Source organism: Ooceraea biroi, chromosome 13 (genome assembly GCF_003672135.1).
Source record: "Ooceraea biroi isolate clonal line C1 chromosome 13, Obir_v5.4, whole genome shotgun sequence".
NCBI classification, from domain to species: Eukaryota; Metazoa; Arthropoda; class Insecta; order Hymenoptera; family Formicidae; genus Ooceraea; species Ooceraea biroi.
This window is the reverse complement of record NC_039518.1, coordinates 624,819-647,502: the sequence shown is the minus strand read 5'-3', so window position 1 is coordinate 647,502 and position 22,684 is coordinate 624,819. Positions and strand designations below refer to the sequence as shown.

The following is a 22,684-nucleotide window of genomic DNA, read 5'->3' as shown; positions in this document are numbered from 1 at the left end:
AGTGAAACAAACACTATTAGAGCTTGAATGGCAAGTCTTACCGCGCCCCGCGTATTCTCCATGCGATCATTATTTGTTCCGGTCGATGCAACACGCTTTAGAGGATACACACTGTCATAATTTCGAAGAAGTGCGAAAATTCGTCGACGAATGGATCAACTGAAAAGAAGAGTGATTTTATCGTGGTGGAATCCATCTCTTGCCAGAAAGATGGGAAAAAGTTATAGAAACCGAAGGAAAATATTTTGATTAAGGTATTCATTCATTATCATATTTAAATACATGCGTTTTTGAGCAAAAAAAACCCTCAAAACTAAATCACACCCTTAATAAAAGAAACATTCGAATCTTTAGGCGTCTCTTAAATATCTCTGTACGTTTCTTGAGACCCTCGAGTAAGTCGCAAGCAGAGATCGCTGTCGCGCGTCTGTAGCATCGAGAATCAATCAACTGAAATTAATCGGATCGTCCAGGACCGTCGAGGACCCTTTGACCATCGGGAAAGACCATTGCGAGCGGTTTCTCTCTCTCTCGCTTCGCGTCGCGAGGGAGTCCCGAAGGGCCAGACTCGAGACTGCACTCAATATCCGGAGACGTTTGAAGGACCGCTCGAAGCAGAGAGAAAGAGAGAGATAGAGAGAAAGAGAGAGAGAGACCTCAGGCCGGCAAGCGGTCAACGCGAACTCGCGTATTCGCGTTTCTCTCGAGAGTCTCGTTCGTTACTCGTCGAAATGACGACGAATCGGCGTCGCGCGAACCGGCGCAAGGACGATCCAACGTCCAAGGCGATTGTCCGTTCGTCGTCCACTGTAGAATCGGCTGGCTCATTCCCGTTCCAGACTTCGGGGTGCCGAGCAAACCGCGAAGGGGGCGGAGGGCGGCGGTCAACATCTCGCGGGATCGAGGGCGATCGCGTGCGTGCCGGATCCTCGGGACTAGGACGACTAGGACTTGGCCTTGTCGCTCTGTGCCTTGTCGAAGCCGTCGATCAGCGTCTCGATGATGAACTTGATCGTCAGCTTGTAGATGGTCTCCACGTTTTCCGAGTACCGGTCCTCCAGCGTGCGTTCCACCGCGTCCAGGAATGGCTTCTCGATTTTCTGAAAACAAATTGTTCGATCAATACGTGTGCTCGCTTGGCGTTGACGCGTTTGAAAGAAATGAACGTGCGGTCGATGGTTCGATCAATAAGCAATCGCTATTCTTAGGGGAAATGTTTAATATTATTATACTTGTATAATAAGTTAAATGAAAATTGCTCCGGGCTTTCCTCCGCTGGTTGTTGCAATTTATGTTGAGTGCCGATGGAGTTGAATCAGCGGAATTGTTAGGAAGGATAATCTCGCTCTATAGAGTAAAATATTTAAACCCCGAGCTGCATTTCCACCGGCATGACCGTCGACAATGCGCTGCCCGGCGATCGAATCGGCGATTGTGTCGCGATCGTCGAGTTCATGGCGCACAATGGACCTCGCAGGATTGTCCAACGGGAATTATCAATCCCACGCGCTGACCAAGTTGGCAGGGTACGCGAGAGCATGGCGAACCGGATTTGATTTCGCGTCAAGGGATCGGAACAGACATTTCGCGCCGAGAATAAACGCGACACCCTTGTGTGACGTGATCCTACAGCCCTTTGCGCTCCGTGGATAGCTCGATCATATCTTTACCTAAACGATAAAAAAATTTGGAACGACCTAAAAGAAGAAAATAGAATAGATTGGCTACGTTCGTGAGAGTATCAAGTAACAAACTCGAGTTATACGCGATCGAGGATTAAATTCGCGGAATATGCTTCTCGCGTGAAATATATTCGAGCCATTATCACGATTAACAATTTAATAACCGACTCGTCCCGTTCGATCGATATATAACCGCGCAACACATCACGCTCTCCTCATTAAATACCGCATATTTCTGTTTTGATAGAATATGCGGAGAATATTTGCATTTCCACTTTCAACCGCGTTTAAGCACATTAAGCACGTTCTTATACACATGCCTTTTTCGTATAATTCTCTAAATCTTATTTTAGCTTTTGTTCTTCTTTTTTTCAACAAAAAATAGAACCACGGAAAAAGATCTCTGACATACAACTTTCTTTTCACGTGCAGAAAGAAAGTTACCTCGCGATCGTCGAGAGAGTAACAAAAGTCTGCATTCACATACATGTGGGTCCGGAAACCGTTTTACTTCTGCATGCCTGCTACTAGAATATTTTTTTCACTATTCTTTCCTTTTGACATGTGCCGCATGAATCATAGTTTCCATTTCGTCTTTTTACCCCTTTCAACGATATTTATCGAACCGAGCCGGAACACATTAGTGAGCTTTTCTAAATTTAAAATGCGGTTCTGTATTTTCTCTATTTCTCGAATTGTTGCATGTTAGTTATTTGTAATTAATGCTTTGTAATGTAGAAAATCCATCTATCAGAAAATCTGAAATTATTTGTTACACAAGCTAATATAATGATACACTAGGAAAACTCGTTTAATGAATAAACCTCGTATAAACGTATTTCGTATCGAATATCAAGTCAATTGAGAAAATTGAATGTTCAGTATAACGAGCTACTAACGGTTTCGACGTTTACGATTATCAACGCAATTGCATTCGCGCTTGGAAAATTTGCTCTTGCGCATCAATACGTAATGCGTTAGTAAATGCTGAATTCGATACCTGTTTGGATACTTGAGCAATTGAACAAACACAGTTTTATTTCAAGTTATCAATACCTGACGTCATACCTCCCGCGCATGTAAACTCCCCCCTATCCCGTGCCCTGTTCAAATCCCGTATATTTTTTAATCCGCATAGAGTATCTCTATTCGAGCAGAATTTATCCTCGCTTCAATCATGACAGAAGTACCTTCGCGTCGCATGTTGTTTAATTTTCTATTATTTGCTTCGTGTTCCGATTTATATTCGCGTTATGGCCATCCCGGTTGCCAGAAGCGTTATTGTATCGATTTTCGTGTTCTGCATTCAAAGTATTTTCGACTAACATGCGGTCGCAAATAAAGTTATGAAATATTTACAAGTCCTATGAGCCGGTCTCTCCTTCTCGCAGACGTTCTACAGTTCGGCTGAATCAAATTGGAGACAAGATATGTATTATTCCCAGTTTGCGTCCTGCGTCCTGCAATAGTACTCACATATTTCATAAAGATACTTTTCACGAGGTGACTTTTGTATCCCGCGCGTCTCCTGACATTTTTGTATATAGATCGACTTACATTTTAAATCCCGCCGCGGAATTTCACTTTGATTGTCATGCAATTTTGATATTACTCGATATTTCATTTTAGTATCATATCTGTAGATCGTTGAATGTAAGCGCAGTAAATTCTTCTTAAAGAAAAAAAGGAGAAAAACTTTTCTCGTTAGCACGATCGTGTGCGAGGTCTGAACGTAGCAGACAAATAGCGGAACCACCAGCTGTGCAACGGATTACGAAAGGCCATGAAAGAACAAAATACTGACGTATTATAGCGATGTCTCGAGGAAGTAAAGACTCAACATTTGTTATTCAATTTGCCTCCTCGCAAATTTTTCCTGCTTTGTTGAGAGACCAATATAAATTTCGGGAAAATATGCGTGCAATAAAGCCTTGAATGCACCCACAGAAAAGATTTCTGGATTTAATGCTATTACTCTTTAATCTATCATAAAATAAGATCGCTATAGCGACAATCATATTTATTATTGAAAAGAAGTATATTTTAATCTTGAATAGAAAATTTGAAAATCTAGATTCAAATAATCTTGGTGCTATCTCATTCATTTTCTCAGAGGGATTTAGATAAAAATTTCTAGCAAGTTCAAAATATTCTTGATTTAAGAATATTGTGAGATCTAAAAGACATCTTATTCTATTCTTGTAAGAGGATTTGTAGAATCTGCACAAAACGGCCAATATTTATGTGTTGCAATCGAAAATCGGGAGTGTTTCTGTTATTTACAATGAATAAGTGGAAATGTCTTATCTCGAATCTTATTTCTCAAGTAAGTATATTGTATATACTTACTTACATTTCCATATCTTTTAATATTTCTTGTAGAGTATTGCACTTATTCATTGTAAATAACAGAAACACTTTCCCGATTTTCGATCGCAACACATAAATATTGGCCGTTTTATCCGAATAAAGGACGCAGGAGCGCCGAGTCGACGAGCGACCGTGAGAAAATGATGCGTCGACATCGACAAAGCCTACTATAAAGTAGCGCTAATATCAAATTATTCCACATACAAGAATATATAAGCATAAATGTGTACATGTTACTCTTGTCTCAAGACAGTAAGACAATCTTATTTAATTCGAGAGAGAAGAATCGAAATTACTGATTTAAATTAAAAATTGTTTTATTTTCATATTTTTTATACTTGTAATACGATTAAATTAGTGAAGAATATTTTTCGTCTTGTTATCAGAAATCCTTTCTGAGGGTGCACGGATTAATCGCGATGTAATCATTGATTATCACTTGGCCTTCCATTTTCATACTTACCATTGGCATCGATCATAACTCCAAGCTTGTTTGATTAAACTGTTTTGTCCTCCTGTTTTGTTTAGACATAGTTTACGCGATTACGTGACCAGTGTCTTTTATAACTGGTACACGACGATTGTCAACCCTCTCGCTACACCCACAGAAAAGATTTCTCGACTTAATGCTATTACTCTTTAATCTATCATAAAATAAGATCGCTATAGCGACAATCATATTTATTATTGAAAAGAAGCACATTTTAATCTTGAATAGAAAATTCGAAAATCTAGATTCAAATAATCTTGGTGCTATCTCATTCATTTTCTCAGAAGGATTTAGATACAAATTTCTAGCAAGTTCAAAATATTCTTGATTTAAGAATATTGTGAGATCTAAAAGACATCTTATTCTATTCTTCTAAGAGAATTTGTAGAATCTGCACAAAACGGCCAATATTTATGTGTTGCAATCGAAAATCGGGAAAGTGTTTCTGTTATTTACAATGAATAAGTGCAATACTCTACAAGAAATATTAAAAGATATGGAAATGTAAGTAAGTATATACAATATACTTACTTGAGAAATAAGATTCGAGATAAGACATTTCCATATCTTTTGCACTTATTCATTGTAAATAACAGAAACACTCCCGATTTTCGATTGCAACCCATAAATATTGGCCGTTTTGTGCAGATTTTACAAATTCTCTTACAAGAATACTTACTTACATTTCCATATCTTTTAATATTTCTTGTAGAATATTGCACTTATTCATTGTAAATAACAGAAACACTTTCCCGATTTTCGATCGCAATACATAAATATTGGCCGTTTTATCCGAATAAAGGACGCAGGAGCGCCGAGTCGACGAGCGACCGTGAGAAAATGATGCGTCGACATCGACAAAGCCTACTATAAAGTGGCGCTAATATCAAATTATTCTACATACAAGAATATATAAGCATAAATTTGTATATGTTACTCTTGTCTCGAGACAGTAAGACAATCTTATTTAATTCGAGAGAGAAGAATAGAAATTACTGATTTAAATAAATAATTGTTTTATTTTCATATTTTTTATACTTGTAATACGATTAAATTAGTGAAGAATATTTTTCGTCTTGTTATCAGAAATCCTTTCTGAGGGTGCACGGATTAATCGCGATGTAATCATTGATTATCACTTGGCCTTCCATTTCCATACTTACCATTGGCATCGATCATAACTCCAAGCTTGTTTGATTAAACTGTTTTGTCCTCCTGTTTTGTTTAGACATAGTTTACGCGATTACGTGACCAGTGTCTTTTATAACTGGTACACGACGATTGTCAACCCTCTCGCTACACCCACAGAAATGATTTCTCGACTTAATGCTATTACTCTTTAATCTATCATAAAATAAGATCGCTATAGCGACAATCATATTTATTATTGAAAAGAAGCATATTTTAATCTTGAATAGAAAATTCGAAAATCTAGATTCAAATAATCTTGGTGCTATCTCATTAATTTTCTCAGAAGGATTTAGATACAAATTTGTAGCAAGTTCAAAATATTCGTGATTTAAGAATATTGTGAGATCTAAAAGACATCTTATTCTATTCTTGTAAGAGAATTTGTAGAATCTGCACAAACCGGCCAATATTTATGGGTTGCAATCGAAAATCGGGAAAGTGTGTCTGTTATTTGCAATGAATAAGTGCAAAAGATATGGAAATGTCTTATCTCGAATTTTATTTCTCAAGTAAGTATATTGTATATACTTACTTACATTTCCATATCTTTTAATATTTCTTGTAGAGTATTGCACTTATTCATTGTAAATAACAGAAACACTTTCCCGATTTTCGATCGCAATACATAAATATTGGCCGTTTTATCCGAATAAAGGACGCAGGAGCGCCGAGTCGACGAGCGACCGTGAGAAAATGATGCGTCGACATCGACAAAGCCTACTATAAAGTGGCGCTAATATCAAATTATTCTACATACAAGAATATATAAGCATAAATGTGTATATATTGCTCTTGCCTCAAGACAGTAAGACAATCTTATTTAATTCGAGAGAGAAGAATAGAAATTACTGATTTAAATTAAAAATTGTTTTATTTTCATATTTTTTATACTTGTAATACGATTAAATTAGTGAAGAATATTTTTCGTCTTGTTATCAGAAATCCTTTCTGAGGCTGTGGGAAAGATGAAGCGAACGATAAAATCGCAGTCATCAATTATTCGTTGTTACGGCAACATAAAATTACTCTTTTTTAATGTAATGATTGTTCTGTGTAAGAAAACACATGTATGTGATATAACAAATAACGTCACGCGATTAATTAAATACGAGTCGCTGCACGAAGAGATTAGGCAGTCATGTACACACAACGGACATGAAAGTTTGTCGAGCGTACTTTAACCGTACATATCCCTTATTTTTAGGACAGGTCCTGACACAGTCCTAACACAGTTGGCTCCCGAAAGTTTTCACTTTGCTCTCTTTGATTTACATGTCGCGGGAGATAAGCGCGGCACAAAGGGAAAATGCTCGCCAGGAGGAACGAAACGTGTCTCTGGCGGACGAGAAATTTCCTCGCATTTTCCCGGTATTGTAAGGTAAACTACCGATGTTCTGACGGCTCTGAGGCATTTTAAATCAACTTTCTTTAGGAAAATATACTTCTTTAGTAATGGTGTGAATATTTCATAAAAGCGCGGAAAGCTTTTAATTTTCTCGGAGGAAAGGTAGCGATTATCTACGCTGAATAATTCTTTTGAGTTATTGAGAAATTGAGTTCAGTAATATTAATAAAGACATAAAATTATTTTAAAGATCATTATATTAATAGCTTCAAACAAGCGTAATTTTTTGTCACGATTCAATATCTTTTCGCTTGATCATTAAAATTTACGATATATCTTTACGTATTTAACCATCGTCGTACATGAAGGCAAAACATTTGCGCCATAACAATTACACTTTCCCAGTTCACCGAGTTTACACTTCTATCTTGGCGTATCGGGGAAACTTTAGTCTGGCGGGGTGATCTTGCGATTGGATACGTCGCCCTATTTTCTCCCCTAGTCGCTATACTTGTTCTCTCCCTAAGTTAATGGTCGGTAAGTGGGACATGTTCATGGTGTGTGTGCATTATGTCACATGTCGCGCATGAATATTGTAAAATGCACGAGGGCGGTCTCCCTGCGAGAAAACTCACCCAAAAGTATTGACGATTGAAGCCGGGGATTTTTGTGTGGGAGGCTCCGACGTTGTGGAGATACGTCAGGAACGCGTCCATATCGTCCAGACTCTTGATCCCTTCGTCGAGGGTGGTCATGACCGTTTTCGCGTGCTCGGCCAGCTCCATACTCGACGACTGCTGCTCCTTCGTCTTCATTTCCCGGAATTTCGTGAACATGTTTAATAACTCGGCGTTCTCCTCAAATAATCTGGAAGCACACGACAAATATATAATGCACAGCAGAAGGAGTCGCGAAACGCGCTTAATCATGCATATGTCGTCGATTCTACCAACAAAGTTGAAACGATTGCGATCAACTGCGTACTATTTTGCAAAGCAGATCTCTTGAATGATTTTTCGCTCAAAAGTATTGGGTCATTAAGTATGAAACTTTACAAATAGAACATAAACTTTTGCATTTTTTGGCACATGGACATGATTTATTTTCATTCGAAGTATGCGCCCATGTTATCTACACGCTTCTGCCATTTTAGTGGTAGTTGGTCTATGCCTCTACTATAGAAGCCAGGAGTACGGGAATCGAGGAAGTCGCGGAAGGCTGTTTCGACTGCCTGTTGAGAATTGAAGAATTTTCCCACCAACAAATTGTCCAAATTCCGGAAGAAGTGATAGTCGGTAGGTGATAGATCTGGTGAATATGGTGGGTGACGGAGAGTTTCCAATTCCAACTCCCGTAGCTTTGCCACGGTCAGTCGTGCAGTGTGCGGTCGAGCATTATCATGCAACAGGATTGGCATTGACCGATTGACCAATTTCGGTTGTTTAATAGCAAGTTGTTGCATCATTTCGTCCAGTTGCTTGCAATATACTTCAGCCGTTATCGATGTACCAGGTTTCATAAAGTTGTAGTAGATAACACCTGACCTGGACCACCAAACAGTCACCATAAGCTTCTTCTGTGTAATGTTGGGTTTCGCGTGATGTCTCGGTGGTTCATCAGCGTTCAACTACTGATGTGAGCGTTTACGATTGTCGTAGAGTATCCACTTTTCATCGCAGGTGACAATTCGATTAAAAAAAGATTCATTTTTGTGACGGGAAAGCAAAGAAAGGGAAGCCTCTAGACGTTGCGCCTGCTGCGCATCGGTCGATTCGTGCGGGACCCATTTGTCCAACTTCTTTATCTTACCAATTGCAGCTAAATGAACTAATATGGTGGGTATGGAAACATTGAATATCGATGCCAATTCACGTGTACTTTGAGATGGATCGGACTCTACTACGGCTCTCAAGTGATCATTATCCACCTTCGTCTTTGGTCTTCCACGTGGCTCATTAGCGAGGCTGAAATCTCCATCTCTGAAGTTTTTGAACCAATTGCCCACCGTTGCTTTAGTAGTTGAGCCTTCACCAAATACAGCGTTGATATTACGAGCTGTCTCCGACCCTGTGGTTCCACGGCGGAACTCATATTCATAAATCACACGAATTTTGGACTTTTCCATAGTTCTATAAAAAAGAATCGACCAATAAAACTAATGAAGATATTTGAACAAACAAATATGACATTTGAAGAGCGAACATATTGGGTCATTAAGTATGAAACTTTACAAATAGAACATAAACTTTTGCATTTTTTGGCACATGGACATGATTTATTTTCAATCGAAGTATGCGCCCATGTTATCTACACACTTCTGCCATTTTAGTGGTAGTTGGTCTATTCCTCTACTATAGAAGCCAGGAGTACGGGAATCGATGAAGTCGCGGAAGGCTGTTTCGACTGCCTGTTGAGAATTGAAGAATTTTCCCACCAACAAGTCGTCCAAATTCCGGAAGAAGTGATAGTCGGTAGGTGATAGATCTGGTGAATATGGTGGATGACGGAGAGTTTCCAATTCTAACTCCCGTAGCTTTGCCACGGTCAGTCGTGCAGTGTGCGGTCGAGCATTATCATGCAACGGGATTGGCATTGACCGATTGACCAATTTCGGTTGTTTAATAGCAAGTTGTTGCATCATTTCGTCCAGTTGCTTGCAATATACTTCAGCCGTTATCGATGTACCAGGTTTCATAAAGTTGTAGTAGATAACACCTGACCTGGACCACCAAACAGTCACCATAAGCTTCTTCTGTGTAATGTTGGGTTTCGCGTGATGTCTCGGTGGTTCATCAGCGTTCAACCACTGATGTGAGCGTTTACGATTGTCGTAGAGTATCCACTTTTCATCGCAGGTGACAATTCGATTAAAAAAAGATTCATTTTTGTGACGGGAAAGCAAAGAAAGGGAAGCCTCTAGACGTTGCGCCTGCTGCGCATCGGTCGATTCGTGCGGGACCCATTTGTCCAACTTCTTTATCTTACCAATTGCAGCTAAATGAACCAATATGGTGGGTATGGAAACATTGAATATCGATGCCAATTCACGTGTACTTTGAGATGGATCGGACTCTACTACGGCTCTCAAGTGATCATTATCCACCTTCGTCTTTGGTCTTCCACGTGGCTCATTAGCGAGGCTGAAATCTCCATCTCTGAAGTTTTTGAACCAATTGCCCACCGTTGCTTTAGTAGTTGAACCTTCACCAAATACAGCGTTGATATTACGAGCTGTCTCCGACCCTGTGGTTCCACGGCGGAACTCATATTCTTAAATCACACGAATTTTGCACTTTTCCATAGTTCTATAAAAAAGAATCCACCAATAAAACTAATGAAGATATTTGAACAAACAAATATGACATTTGAAGAGCGAACATACATCTATCACACTAACCTAACCTGATACTGACGTCTGGCGCCAAATTTGAGGTAACAAATGTTAAAGATGGCGCTTTTACATTTGTAAAGTTTCATACTTAATGACCCAATAGAAGGAGACCCTCGATAAGCGTCGATCCCAATCTGTCTTGCGGCAGGCCATAAAACTCCAAACTTAATTCTCCGAAGGTTCGAAATAGATTTTCCCGCCCCCGATATTCTCCCAAACGCATTTGGCCGGTCCCGCGGCATTCAACCCCCGTATAAAAATTCATCCCCCAATTCCCTCAAAACGCTCGGTATTCCGCGAGGCTTCACGATACCGCTTATTTTTCGTCGACGGTTGGATGAACGATCGTACGGGGATGAAATCGGGTGACGTCCCTCGAATCTTAAGCTTCGCATCCAACGTCAGCATATCTGGTGATATACGTGGCAAGAAATCACTAACAATAAGAAAAGACGTGCAGTCTGTTCCGGTCTTAAAACCATCCATTTGATCCCGAGACGTTTATTTCCTTTTCTTTCACCATGAAGTAAGATATCTGCGCGTGATTCATGGAGATCAAAATTTCATAATTGATTTGAGTTAGCGTTAGAAAGAGAGCCAGAGAGAGAGAGAGAGAGACGGTGAAAGAGACAGATTGATCAAAGTGTGGCGGTATTTGCCAGAATACATCGAAGTATTAAGTTACCGTATAAGCGCATGTAGGTCACCGCAATTTACGGGGAAACTTCATTGCAACGTTTGCAATTCCCACCCCCTCCCTCCCCCCGGCTGTGTATGTACGCATCTCCCTTGACTCCACGCGAAAATTTGACGACGAGAGTGCAAAATTGTTCTACGTTCGAGTTTTGCCGGCATTTTTCCCGGGCAACGCGACAAAAATGTTTTCGTTCTGCGGATGGCAGCTTGCCCTCGGCCATTCATGAAACGTCTCTGTGCAACGAGGCATTCCAGTCTCGCTCTCTCGTCCGTTTCAGAGAAAATGCGCGTGCTGCGGGAGGTACTGTAAACTGTATTATTCCATCGTCGGTGCCGCCGACGGTCAATAATTGCGCACCGCAATCCGAGGCGCGTGAAACGTGCCGCGTTCTTGCTTTTCCGATTCAATGGATGGGATATAGCGTGTGGATGTCCCTGGTTTTGATCTTTTATTCCGCGTGCGGGATATAATTACGTTGTCCGCATCGTGATATCTGCTGACGTTGTTCCCGCGCATCGCGCATCGAGGGGTTCAATAAACAATAGGTAAAACGTATAATATCCAAATGTATGTACTCCACAGCTCGGGCGGAAAGATAAAGGGCCCCGGGTCCCTTGCAAACTCCGCCGCGAGTGGCTGCGAAAGAATGCAAAATTAATTGGCGCGTTCCGGAAGTTTTATGTTGCCCTCGACAACTTGGGGGAGAAGAACATTGAGTCGGAAGGGAGACTGCGTTGATGCTCAAGTCGGTACCGCATGATCCCGACTAGAAATGTTGTCAGGTTTACCTAATATGTTACGAGGACCTGACGTGGTTGGCGTAAGGTAATCCTGTGTTGCGGATTAGCGGTCTTTTCGAAATGACCGGCCGCAGCGGTACTGCGCGACCGTCGGCGGAGTAATACAAGAGCGAGCGGAGAGCGGTGGTGGCGCGGCAGTCTTCTTCTTACCTCGCAATCTGCGATTTCTGCGTAGCAAATCGCTTGCGAAAAGCTTTGTGTGGTTCTTTGTGAGACAAGGCGAGTTCGAGTGGACGACCAACGAGAGACGGGTTCACCTGAAACGCCCAGCGGTGACGAAAGAGAGATAAGGGCTTCTGCCACTGAGCGGACACTCGAATAACCTAGACAGCCTTCGGGTGTGTAAGTCTTCGACGACTTTACTATAGTTCACGGCCTTCGGGTGAGAGAGTCGTTACGTCTCTGTATCTAGCCTGATTTATCTCGGGTGTTGTAGTCCTTACCGACTATTTTAACCTCACTATTTTAGGTGAAAGAATCAAAGCCGACTCGTTACTAACAGAGGTTGCCTTCGGGTGACAGAGTTCTTGTGGACTCTTGCAGCTTCATCCATTACATGTACGTGTGCTCTCCGGAGCAGCTCACTCGCTGATTTCTTAGTCAGCCGCTTTACGGTGCCTCTAATAACTGAGGTGGTAACGTTCTTCGAGCGTTCTCTTAACCACTTCTTTCAGGAATTATCCCAACAGTTTCTTTACAGGCGTTGAACGAACAAGATCTTCGAAGAGCGACCTCCCTCAGCGTCATTCAAGGGGCCGGAGCACGAAAATCTCGCCCGTACACGACACATCACATGATATTTGTCAAGCCTGCTGCCTCGATTAATTTACTACGGAATTACTTGTTTCTTTTCTTAATTTTAGTAAAGTGTGCAATCAAATCAACTAGCCAATTTTCTTCACGCCTACCTTCGACTATCCGGATTGTGTCAACATCCTGAATGAGGTATACCTAAGAATATCCTCATCAGGTTCAAATATGTATGACCTTTTTAGGGTTAAAATAATAAGGAACATATTAGGACCTTCTTACGTTATGCCTGATATTTCAAAGTATAAATTTTGTTGAGGACATTATTAGTACCTACTAAAGATCTTATTCCTTCATCCTGATATTTTTTAAAATTTAGAGATAAAGGTTTCCCACATCTGGTCCTACATCGGACCATACGTAGTTTATCATGTTATAATGTACGTTATATACTTAATGTAGAAAGAATAGTAATTTCTACTTAATTTGCGAGTATTAATTATTTTTATATCATATACGTTTCAATGTACTCGATTATGGAACAATAAGAGACGAAAATCAACACAAGTGTGTGTTTCCCGCCTCTGATTCACCAAGCGACCGATAGATGGCCAGGTCAGGCGTGACGTTCTCGCAAGAAACATTTGGTTAGCACCTTACAAATAACCATCTGGAAAATCGATCCGGTACTCTAATCTTCTCTTCTTTTGGACTCTTACTTAGAACATATACTAGTAGTATATGTTCTAAGGACTCTTACACTCACCGAAAATATCAAGTTTTAGTAATCCTTTAGACGACTTAGTGCTGTCTGGGTAGTAAGGATTTAATAATTCAACCCGATATAAACCTGATGAGGATATCCAGATAAGGACCTAACTATTGTGCTGCGTTACATGACTGATCAGGTCCTGATGAATTTACCTTATCAGGACCTGATAATAAAATAAGGTCAACCTGATCAGGACCACTGGATAAATTTCTAGTCGGGGTACCGCGTCGCGGATTATCTCCCTCGCGCCTGTACGCGCGCATTTCTCTTTCCGCGCGCGTAAATCACTTTTCCTACGGGGAAGCGACATTCCGCGCGGTACCCGCCGTGATTCCCGTGTCGTGCGAACTCGTTACCGCTACCGCGCGAGCCTTATTTTATTCCGGAGAGATAAACATCCCGCGCGAACGAGAGCAGGGCGGAAAACTGGGTTCGCAATTTCGGCGGCATCGCAAAATTTAAGCATGCACGAAATACGTCCCCGGGGACATCGTTCACGAGCGTACAGATAAATAATGCATTTTTCCTCAGCACGTCGAGGGCAGATTTATGTGAAGAACGTCATCCTAGCGAGATCTACCTTTTCATCCGCGTGCATTATTAATTCGGACCTTAAATACGCGTCCCAGCCTCGCGCGATGATTTTCCCGATTAATTCGGCATTTACGTTGAAATATTGGGTCGTCCGGAAAGTTCGTGCCGATTTTTAATAGATGGCGTTGGAACATGTCTGAATATATCAATGTTATTGAAAACATACGATTTATATACATATGCTTAAAGGTGACATTTCAATGCATCTTTAGGAAAAAAGTTGTTTCAGATAAATTGATTCGTGTCAATTTTGTACTCTTTTGAAGATGGAAGAAAACAAAGAACATTTTAGACACTTGATGCTTTTCTATTACCGGAAAGGCAAAAATGCCTCACAAGCAACAAATTCGATATGTTCTGTTTACGGAGAAGGCGCTTTAGCTGAAAGAACCGTACGTAAGTGGTTCGCTAAGTTTAGAGCTGGCGATTTTAACCTTAAAGACCAAGACGCTCGGGCAGACCCTCTACTACTGATGATGACCAAATCGAGACACTGATCGAGAATAACCCGCGCTACACGACACGTGAATTAGCAGAGATACTGAAAATATCGAAAACCACTGTCCAGGATCATGTAGTGAAGCTTGGTTACGTAAGTCGCTATGATGTATGGGTTCCGCATAATTTGGCCGAAAAAAATTTAATGGATCGCATTTTCATCTGCGACTCGCTGTACAAGCGCAACGAAAACGTACCATTTTTGAAGCAATTAGTGACGGGTGACGAAAAATGGATCATTTACAACAATGTAGAACGAAAAAGATCCTGGGGTAAGCGAAATGAACCAGCATTAACCACTCCGAAAGCCGACCTTCATCCAAAAAAAGTCATGCTCTGTGTCTGGTGGGATTGGAAAGGAATCCTATATTATGAGCTCCTACCACACAACCAAACGATAAATGCAGATAAGTACTGCTCGCAACTGGACGAATTAAAGACAGCGATTCAGGAAAAACGTCCAGAATTAGCTGATAGGAAGGGCGTCGTGTTCCATCAGGACAATGCCAGACCTCATGTTTCTTTGACTACCCGACAAAAATTGTTGGAGTTTGGCTGGGATGTGCTACCTCACCCACCGTATTCACCAGACATTGCACCTTCAGACTTTCACTTATTTAGGTCTTTGCAAAATTCTCTTAGCGGCAGGAACTTCAACTCTTTGATCGACATAAAAAACCACCTTGAGGAGTTTTTCGCCGAGAAACCTAAGAAGTTCTGGGAGAATGGAATCTTCCAGTTGCGTGAAAGATGGACAAAGGTTGTGAAACAAAACGGTGCATACATAAGTCAATAAATATTTATCGACATAAAAAAATGTTACCTTTGAATTTTCCTTCAAAATCGGCACGAACTTTCCGGACGACCCAATACTTAATAGATAGAGGTTTCCGCGAGAAGTGAATATTCTTACTCGAGCAACGCTGACATTTTGCCAACATTTTACCCCTCAATGATCTGTGTTTTAAATATTTTCATTTGCGCTGCAAGGAGAACGCATTTATTATTAAAACACCCATCACTATTCTTTAATGGCCGTAGCTACTGCTGCGGTATTTACATTTGTCTGCCAACATTTCGAGTCCTCTAGAATATTTATTACCCTGGAATGAATAATTCTGCTTGTCGTAAATTGTTGAAAATTTCGGTTGAAAATCGGCCGAATTTCATGTGAAAAAGGGGTATTGAATTGTATCGACAAAATGACATATGCCGTGCAGCAATTATATAACGACAGTTGAATCATCGTATCGTAATGTAGGCGTTATCACATTTCGTTATCATTGTCGCTGCTTTGCGTATACTACACGTCACGTAAATCTCTGTGTCTGAACGCGAGTTACGATTAAATATGGAAATGCCAAAGGGTCTCATATGGCTAATGTTTTATCACGCTGCCATTTTCCGACGTGTGTACGTACAAAGACCGCTCTGTTGGTCCATCGAGCAACCCAGTAAATCCCGTGAGTTCGACTCTTCCATTCTCCGCGAAATATTATTTCTGCGCAATTCAAATGTTTCTAAAGACAGCACGCAAAGGAAGCAAACATGCGCGGACGTCGTCGTCGTCTGCGTCTTTGGGGTTGCAATTGCTGCAAATTACGATACCGTGAAGCTTCGATGAGCTCGCTGCTCGTGCTTTTAAAAACACGCGATTTCCGAGCGAAGACAGAGCGGACGGCAGAGCGCGTCGAATTGATTCGTCAAATTTGCATAAATGTTATCGGAGATGCAAATGGCGGTTCAAAGTGGCGAAGAAAGCTCAAATAGGTGCGCGCGCGTCGTGTAGAAATATGCATAGAAACCACACGTTCGTAATGCTACAAAATATTTTTCAACGTGCTTGACAACAGAATAAACGCGACGGCGGTATCCGCTCGGTAAGTTCAGCGAGTTCTTATCGCCCGGGAACGGATTGAAAAGTTTCGTATCGGAAATCCATATCCCTGCCGTGGAAAGTGCTTAAACCGACTAAACAACGATACTCCCGATTCGGCGCGCGCGTGGCATCAGTTCTCCCAGGATGCTGCGTCCCCATAATCCAATAAAATACTACCTTAAGGGTTGGCGCAGAGACAAGTAATTACGAACGTCGAATATCGGTGTACACGCCTCATCGCGTTCATTCTGGTTTCTCTGATTACGTGGATGCGTCAGAATGCCTCATGCATCCCTTTCTCTTTCTGTTTTAAATGCGACACGATAAATTAACGAAGCTTTACACTCCAGCAGGGAGGCAGATCGTAAAGGAGCGAGATGAGATAGGAAGTCCCTCAGTCATTTCAGCCGGCCGATTACGAATCTGATGTCGAATGCAGTAAAATTACTTCGACTCGCGTGAGAATCCTCCTGAAGCGCGAGCGGAGCGCGTGCGCGTCCGTAACCGGATATTAACGCGTTCGAGTGGCGCGCGATGATATTAATGCCTCGTATTTCCATTAAGGTAAATTTGTTCCCGCGGCGAGATCCAGTCCGCGATCGACTACGCTTGTACAACCGTTTTCTAATTACGCCGAGGGAAGTCGGTAGGCTTCCAAGATCGTTACGATGAGTAATAGGCGTCGCGAGCGGGTGAATACTTCGAGAAAAAGCGCGGAATATAGACAACAGAGAGCTCGTCCTTATAATTATGAATATCGGCGATATTAATGTGCATCATTTGCAACTATCGCTGATCTCGCTGCGATTATCGCAGTCTCGCATATCGTCATTATGCGTGAAATTGCGTTGCGCGCAAATACGCGCGGTTGTTTCACATATTGGACGTGATGTATCAATAACAGTATCGAGTAGAAAATACCGCACGAATAATTACTATCTCGGCTCCAATTATGCCGAATTATGTTGTTAATAAATAAATATTTGTCATTGTCATTACGGTACCGCGTGTGAAAGAATATGTATTTTTAATCAAACCACAGCACAGTGGGCTAGAATCGAAAAAAGCTGGCCAAAAGTCGAATTTTTTCAACTCTTGCAAATCTGTGCATTTCGACCTTTCTTGATTCATGGATATCAGTATTTTCAAAAATGTGAATGGAGTTTCGTAGGAAAAATTTCCTTCCCATTAATCAACAATTAATAGGAGGCAACGCGTTAATGTTCCGAAAAACGAATTATGAATGAGTATAGGCTATAGCTTACATTCTTGTATGCGGATGCAAGTAATTTTGCTTTTTACTCTATAAATAGAATTGAAACTCTTTTCCCAAACAGTTATAACCATTAAAATTGTTTGTTCATCAATTTGTGTTAATCTAAGTTTTTGGTTTCTTAAAATATAAGAAAGAAGTAAAGTTCAATATCATTTTTTTTAAATAGCTGTAAAAGGCTGTTTGGGATTCTTGTTTTATCATCTTGTGTAGGATTCAAACTAAGTATTTCCGTTTGAATTGTGCACACCAACGCACACCTTTGCGTTATATAGAGGATGTTTCATTTTAATTTTCATATCGTAATAACTCGAAAATTTGGCGTTTTGGTAAAAAATGTTTGAAATGAAAATTGTAGGTTTTTAAGTGAAGCATTACATAGCAATACCAGTATGACCTTGATAGTGTTGTCAAGATCATGTACAGATCACCGTGAAATTTTTAAATGCCGCGAAACGTACGACGCGGCGCGGTAGCGACTGTAACTTTCAAGCTTCATAACTTCGAAGTATTTAACGGATAAATACTTTGTTATAGTGTTCTGAAAAGCTCTTGAGGTAAGCTACAAAAATATCTAATGAAAACTGGAGGTTCCCATTTAAAAAATTCAAGGTGACCTTTGCGTGACCTTGGCAACGCTATTCAAGGTCATACTAGTATTATCTAATACCTGATTTAAAACCCTATAACTGTTATTTGAAACATTTTTTTCTAAAATGTCATGTTTTCGAGTTATTACTTTTGGCCAGCTTTTTTCGAGTTTAGCCCCACTGTGCACAGTGTGCATAAAGTCGCAGATACGTTTAAACTATTATACATTATAGAAAATCCACAGCGATATTCAAATATCCGATGTACGGTGTCGAGCGGATAATTAACGGTTTTTATCATTTCTGCTGCGCGGTTTTAATTATTGTGTCTTTAACCTCGTGGAGGGGGAATGCATTCACGCGAATATTATACAACTGTCTGACGTATTAACAATAATAATATAATAATAGCTGGCTGAAGCATTCCATAAATGTGCGACAGATAAATCTTATTATTTCTGTTGTCAATAAGTAAGCGCGTCACATTTCTGATTCCGGGCGAATCGCGCTGATGGACTCGTGATGCACGGCTTATAAAATATTCCGTTGCCTCCAATCATTAGCGCGTATATTATATTCTCGGTGCGATGCTTGTCTTACGACACGCCATGAAAACTAAAAGTACAAAACGCGCGGTAATTGCTCGAATATTGATGCAGCGCGAAAGGGATTTACTTTTTCATGCAGCCTCATCAAAGCCTTCGACGAACAAATTGAAGCACACGTTTCAATAGCCTCTTCCAAAAGCCTCTTTTATCTTGTTTTGTACGCTTGTGTTTTTTTTTATTTGTTGCACGCACAACGCATATATTACACGTAGCGCATGCTGGAAAGCAATATCTTTCGCTTTTAGCTACAACAAAATTGTCCTATAGAAGTACCACAAAAATAGTCCCACAAAAATTTATAGCTGCATACTATTTCTGCATGCTTTTCATGTAACATTTAACGCGGTTCTTGCGCGCGACATGATTATTCGCTGGGATTTACTAGAGAGGAAAAATTATGTAATGCAGATTTGAACGGTTGAAAGGTAGCGCTTCGTAACGTGAATTTGATTTAAGACGTGATCTACACGAAGAAATCGTTCTGCCCACCAGCAATTTCACTCATCGCGACGCTATTAATATGCGCGACCTGCCACTTGGCCAGCTTGCCAGCTCGGCGGATATGATCCATTCTCTTTAAGAGCGGTGTTCCAGTTTCTCTGACGACCACCCCAAAAGAATCGGTGAAACGTGCCCAACCTTCTTTTTTCCCCTGAAGGACTCCTCACTGGTTGATCGCAACTGCGAAACGAAACCGATTCGTATATTCACGTGGGCATGCATAATTCAAGTTCCAGCACTTGTGTATTAATATATTTACCAGCTCCTAATAATATTCTGATTGTGACGTCGTGAATCAGGTCAAGAGACGCGGTTTGTCAAAGGCAAAGATTCCGCCTTTGCTTAACCGGAAGAATTTTTGAGATTACATGGCAAATCGTGCATTTTTAACGTTGACACCCTTTACCTTGCTAAACTTGTTAGACGAATATTACTAAAACGAGAGAGAAAACTTGCTCTTCCTCATCGCATCAGAAAACGGATTAAATTGAAAAGGAATTAGATGGTTTAAATTTATTTCATAATATATCCAAAAGATGAAGATCTTTCTTGAGCTGCAGTAGAACTGTCTAAGGACTGATTTCACTTTAAGTCTTACAACAACATCATCAATAATGTCAGGCACTTGGGGATATGTAATGTCAGCCTATTTGCCGAATTGTCAAAGAGTAGCCGCCGAAATGCGGAAAGTCGATACGAAGAATTATGTCACGTGTGTCTCCAAAGCACACGTTCTTTAAATTAGCTCGCATTATGCATTCGAGGCAACCCTTAACTTGTGGCGTGATGATCACGGCCCGCATATAAATATTTAAGAGCGGTCTCTGCCCGCGCATTGTATTATTATCTTGTTGCGTGACACTTAACTACCGCAAGCAACCACACTTCTCCGCGATATGATTCTTTATGCACGTTATGTACGCTAAAGCGTGCACGCTAAAATGCGGTTTTTACTCGGGGAATCTGTTTATTTTTACACGAGGATTAAACTTACTCTCTGCGTTCGGACACGTTTTGCACGTGCAGCTGCTTTATTAATAATTTTACATGGCTAAATAGTATTTTCATGGAATGCTATACGTTAATTATTTCTCCTTATTTTCCATGACGCGATATTTTTTCCTCGATCGCTCATTATTAATTTACAGTCTACAGCATGTGAAAGGTGCAACACTGTTATTTCACACAGCTACGGAACGGGGAAAATAACATGTTTTTTCAAGAAAAAAAATGTTGATTCGTAACTTCGCTTTTCCACGTTGATAAACTACGTAATAATTTGCTCAGGCACGCTGATCAAATAAGGTTTACGAACACGCTTTGCGAACATCTGCTCCCCTCTCGCGTGTACTATTTTTAAAGCAGTTATAATTAGCGTGCAGTTAAAAAAACACCGAGTTTCACCTCCTTTCTGCAGAAATCGCGAAATGTTTCCCCGAGCTTTGCTGGTAGACGTAAGACGTGAATCTCGCAGGAGATGCTGTTAGCATGAGAATTATATTTATAATCCCTTGGTTTATCTGGGATTATGCGATGCTCGGCTTCCTCCCTTGAAAAGTCGCAAACGCGCGTGATCCTGATGAAAACATTCTTCCACACACACACACATACACACTCATATGCTTCCAGAGCACACACACTAAGCCGCTACTAAATTATTCTCGTAGTCATAAAGATATTTTATTACAAAGCTGCGTATTGTTCAGTGGATTTCGACATATCCCGTGTTACGTTTGTCACAATCGTAAATATCGGGTACGAATCAATCATTTCTGATGTTACTTCGATTTTCCAACGCAAGGGCTCTGTTTGCGATCATTATCCAGGTTTTCCTTAGTATCCCGCTCCATTTACTCGCTCGAATCAACTTGATCCATCTAATATCGAGGAAGGAAAAGCGCCTCATTGCTTGATCAACATCCCGTAACGATCATACTTAAGGATCTAGCGTACCTTCAATCCGATCGTCATTTGTCAGACACGTATTTACTTAAACTTGTTGAATTTGTTACATTGCTCGCTACGTTTCGAGCAATATCTCCCAGATTCACGATAGGCAAAAAGTTTTTCTCTTACCTAAAAAAGAGTAAGCAGTCTTTCTATGCACGCGAAATGTTCTCGATATATTTATGATAAACTAAATACCCTCGAAAGCGGAGAGTATAATAATTATCACTCGAGAAAGTATAATAATGGTAAATCTACCGATTAGCGAACCCACCTCCTATCACCTTGTCCTTGACATATATTATAGAGGTCACCCTCCTGAGTGACCTTCAAAAGGTTTTAGCCGTCGGTCGTTGTTTACTAAAAAGTTATTAACAAAAGAAGTTTAATGATTTTGCACGAATTTTCAGCCGTCCACAACAAGCAAAAGGTTATATTTTCCGAAACTGAAGCCCCGGACACATACGCTCGGTTTCAGCCCGCTTCGCGGGAGGGCGGGGGGCAGGGGCTTCGCCCCCCGCCCCCCGCCAAAACCAGTGTAACAAATTTTACCGTATAGATTTTGATCACCTGGTACACGGCACGAATTCCAGCGGGGGGGGGGGGCGAAGCCCCTGCCCCCCGCCCTCCCGCGAAGCGGGCTGAAAACGAGCTGTCCGAGGCTCCAGTTTCGGAAAATATAACCTAACCAGGTTAGGTTAGTTTAGGTTAGGTTAAAGCAGAGAATACTTTGTATTTAACTGTTTATGCTTTTGGTTAAAGTGAAGAATACTTTGTACTTATATTAAAAGAAACTATTCTATATATTAACGATTCGCTGCTTTAAATGACTTTCCTTCCTTCGTTCATGTACATATTCGTCTTTTATATCTTTCAATATTCAAAATAACTACTATATTTGCAAAATTTCTTTTGTCAATAACTTATTCATAAACAACGATCGACGACTAAAACCTAGTGCGGGTTATTCGGGAAGGTGACCTTTGTAATATATGTCAATATTATGTTCTTGGTTCGCGTAGACAGCTGAAAATTCGTGCAAAATCATTAAACTTCTTTTGTTAATAACTTTTTAGTAAACAACGACCGACGGTTAAAACTTGCACAATGTTACTCAGGAGGGTGACCTCTATAATATATGTCAAGGACAAGGTGATAGGAGGTGGGTTCGCTAATCGGTAAATTTACCATAATAATTATCGCTCGACAACGCAGCTTCGCACGCGAAGGAGTGTGCCTCGCTCGTTGCTTCCACATCAATAAAATATGTATTCGCAAATGAGAACTGTTATGGACCACCTGGCGT

The 22,684-nt window shown here is 40.8% G+C and overlaps 1 protein-coding gene and 1 long non-coding RNA gene across 2 annotated transcripts in view; one reads left to right on the top strand and one right to left on the bottom strand.

Moving 5' to 3' along the window:
- Positions 1-265: 265 nt before the first annotated feature.
- LOC105280611 (neuroglobin) overlaps positions 266-22,684 on the bottom strand; it is a 49,670-nt gene continuing 27,251 nt past the window's right edge. The window contains exons 3-4 of the mRNA XM_011341266.3: positions 7,714-7,945; positions 266-1,100 (exon numbers count right to left, since the gene is read on the bottom strand). Of these exons, the coding sequence (XP_011339568.1) occupies positions 945-1,100; positions 7,714-7,945 (388 nt within the window). The 3' untranslated portion in view covers positions 266-944. The remainder of the gene's footprint in view (positions 1,101-7,713; positions 7,946-22,684) is intronic.
- Positions 10,552-12,850, top strand: LOC113563221. The gene is made up of 2 exons (XR_003407364.1): positions 10,552-12,308; positions 12,436-12,850. It is a non-coding gene; the product is annotated as an uncharacterized LOC113563221 (long non-coding RNA).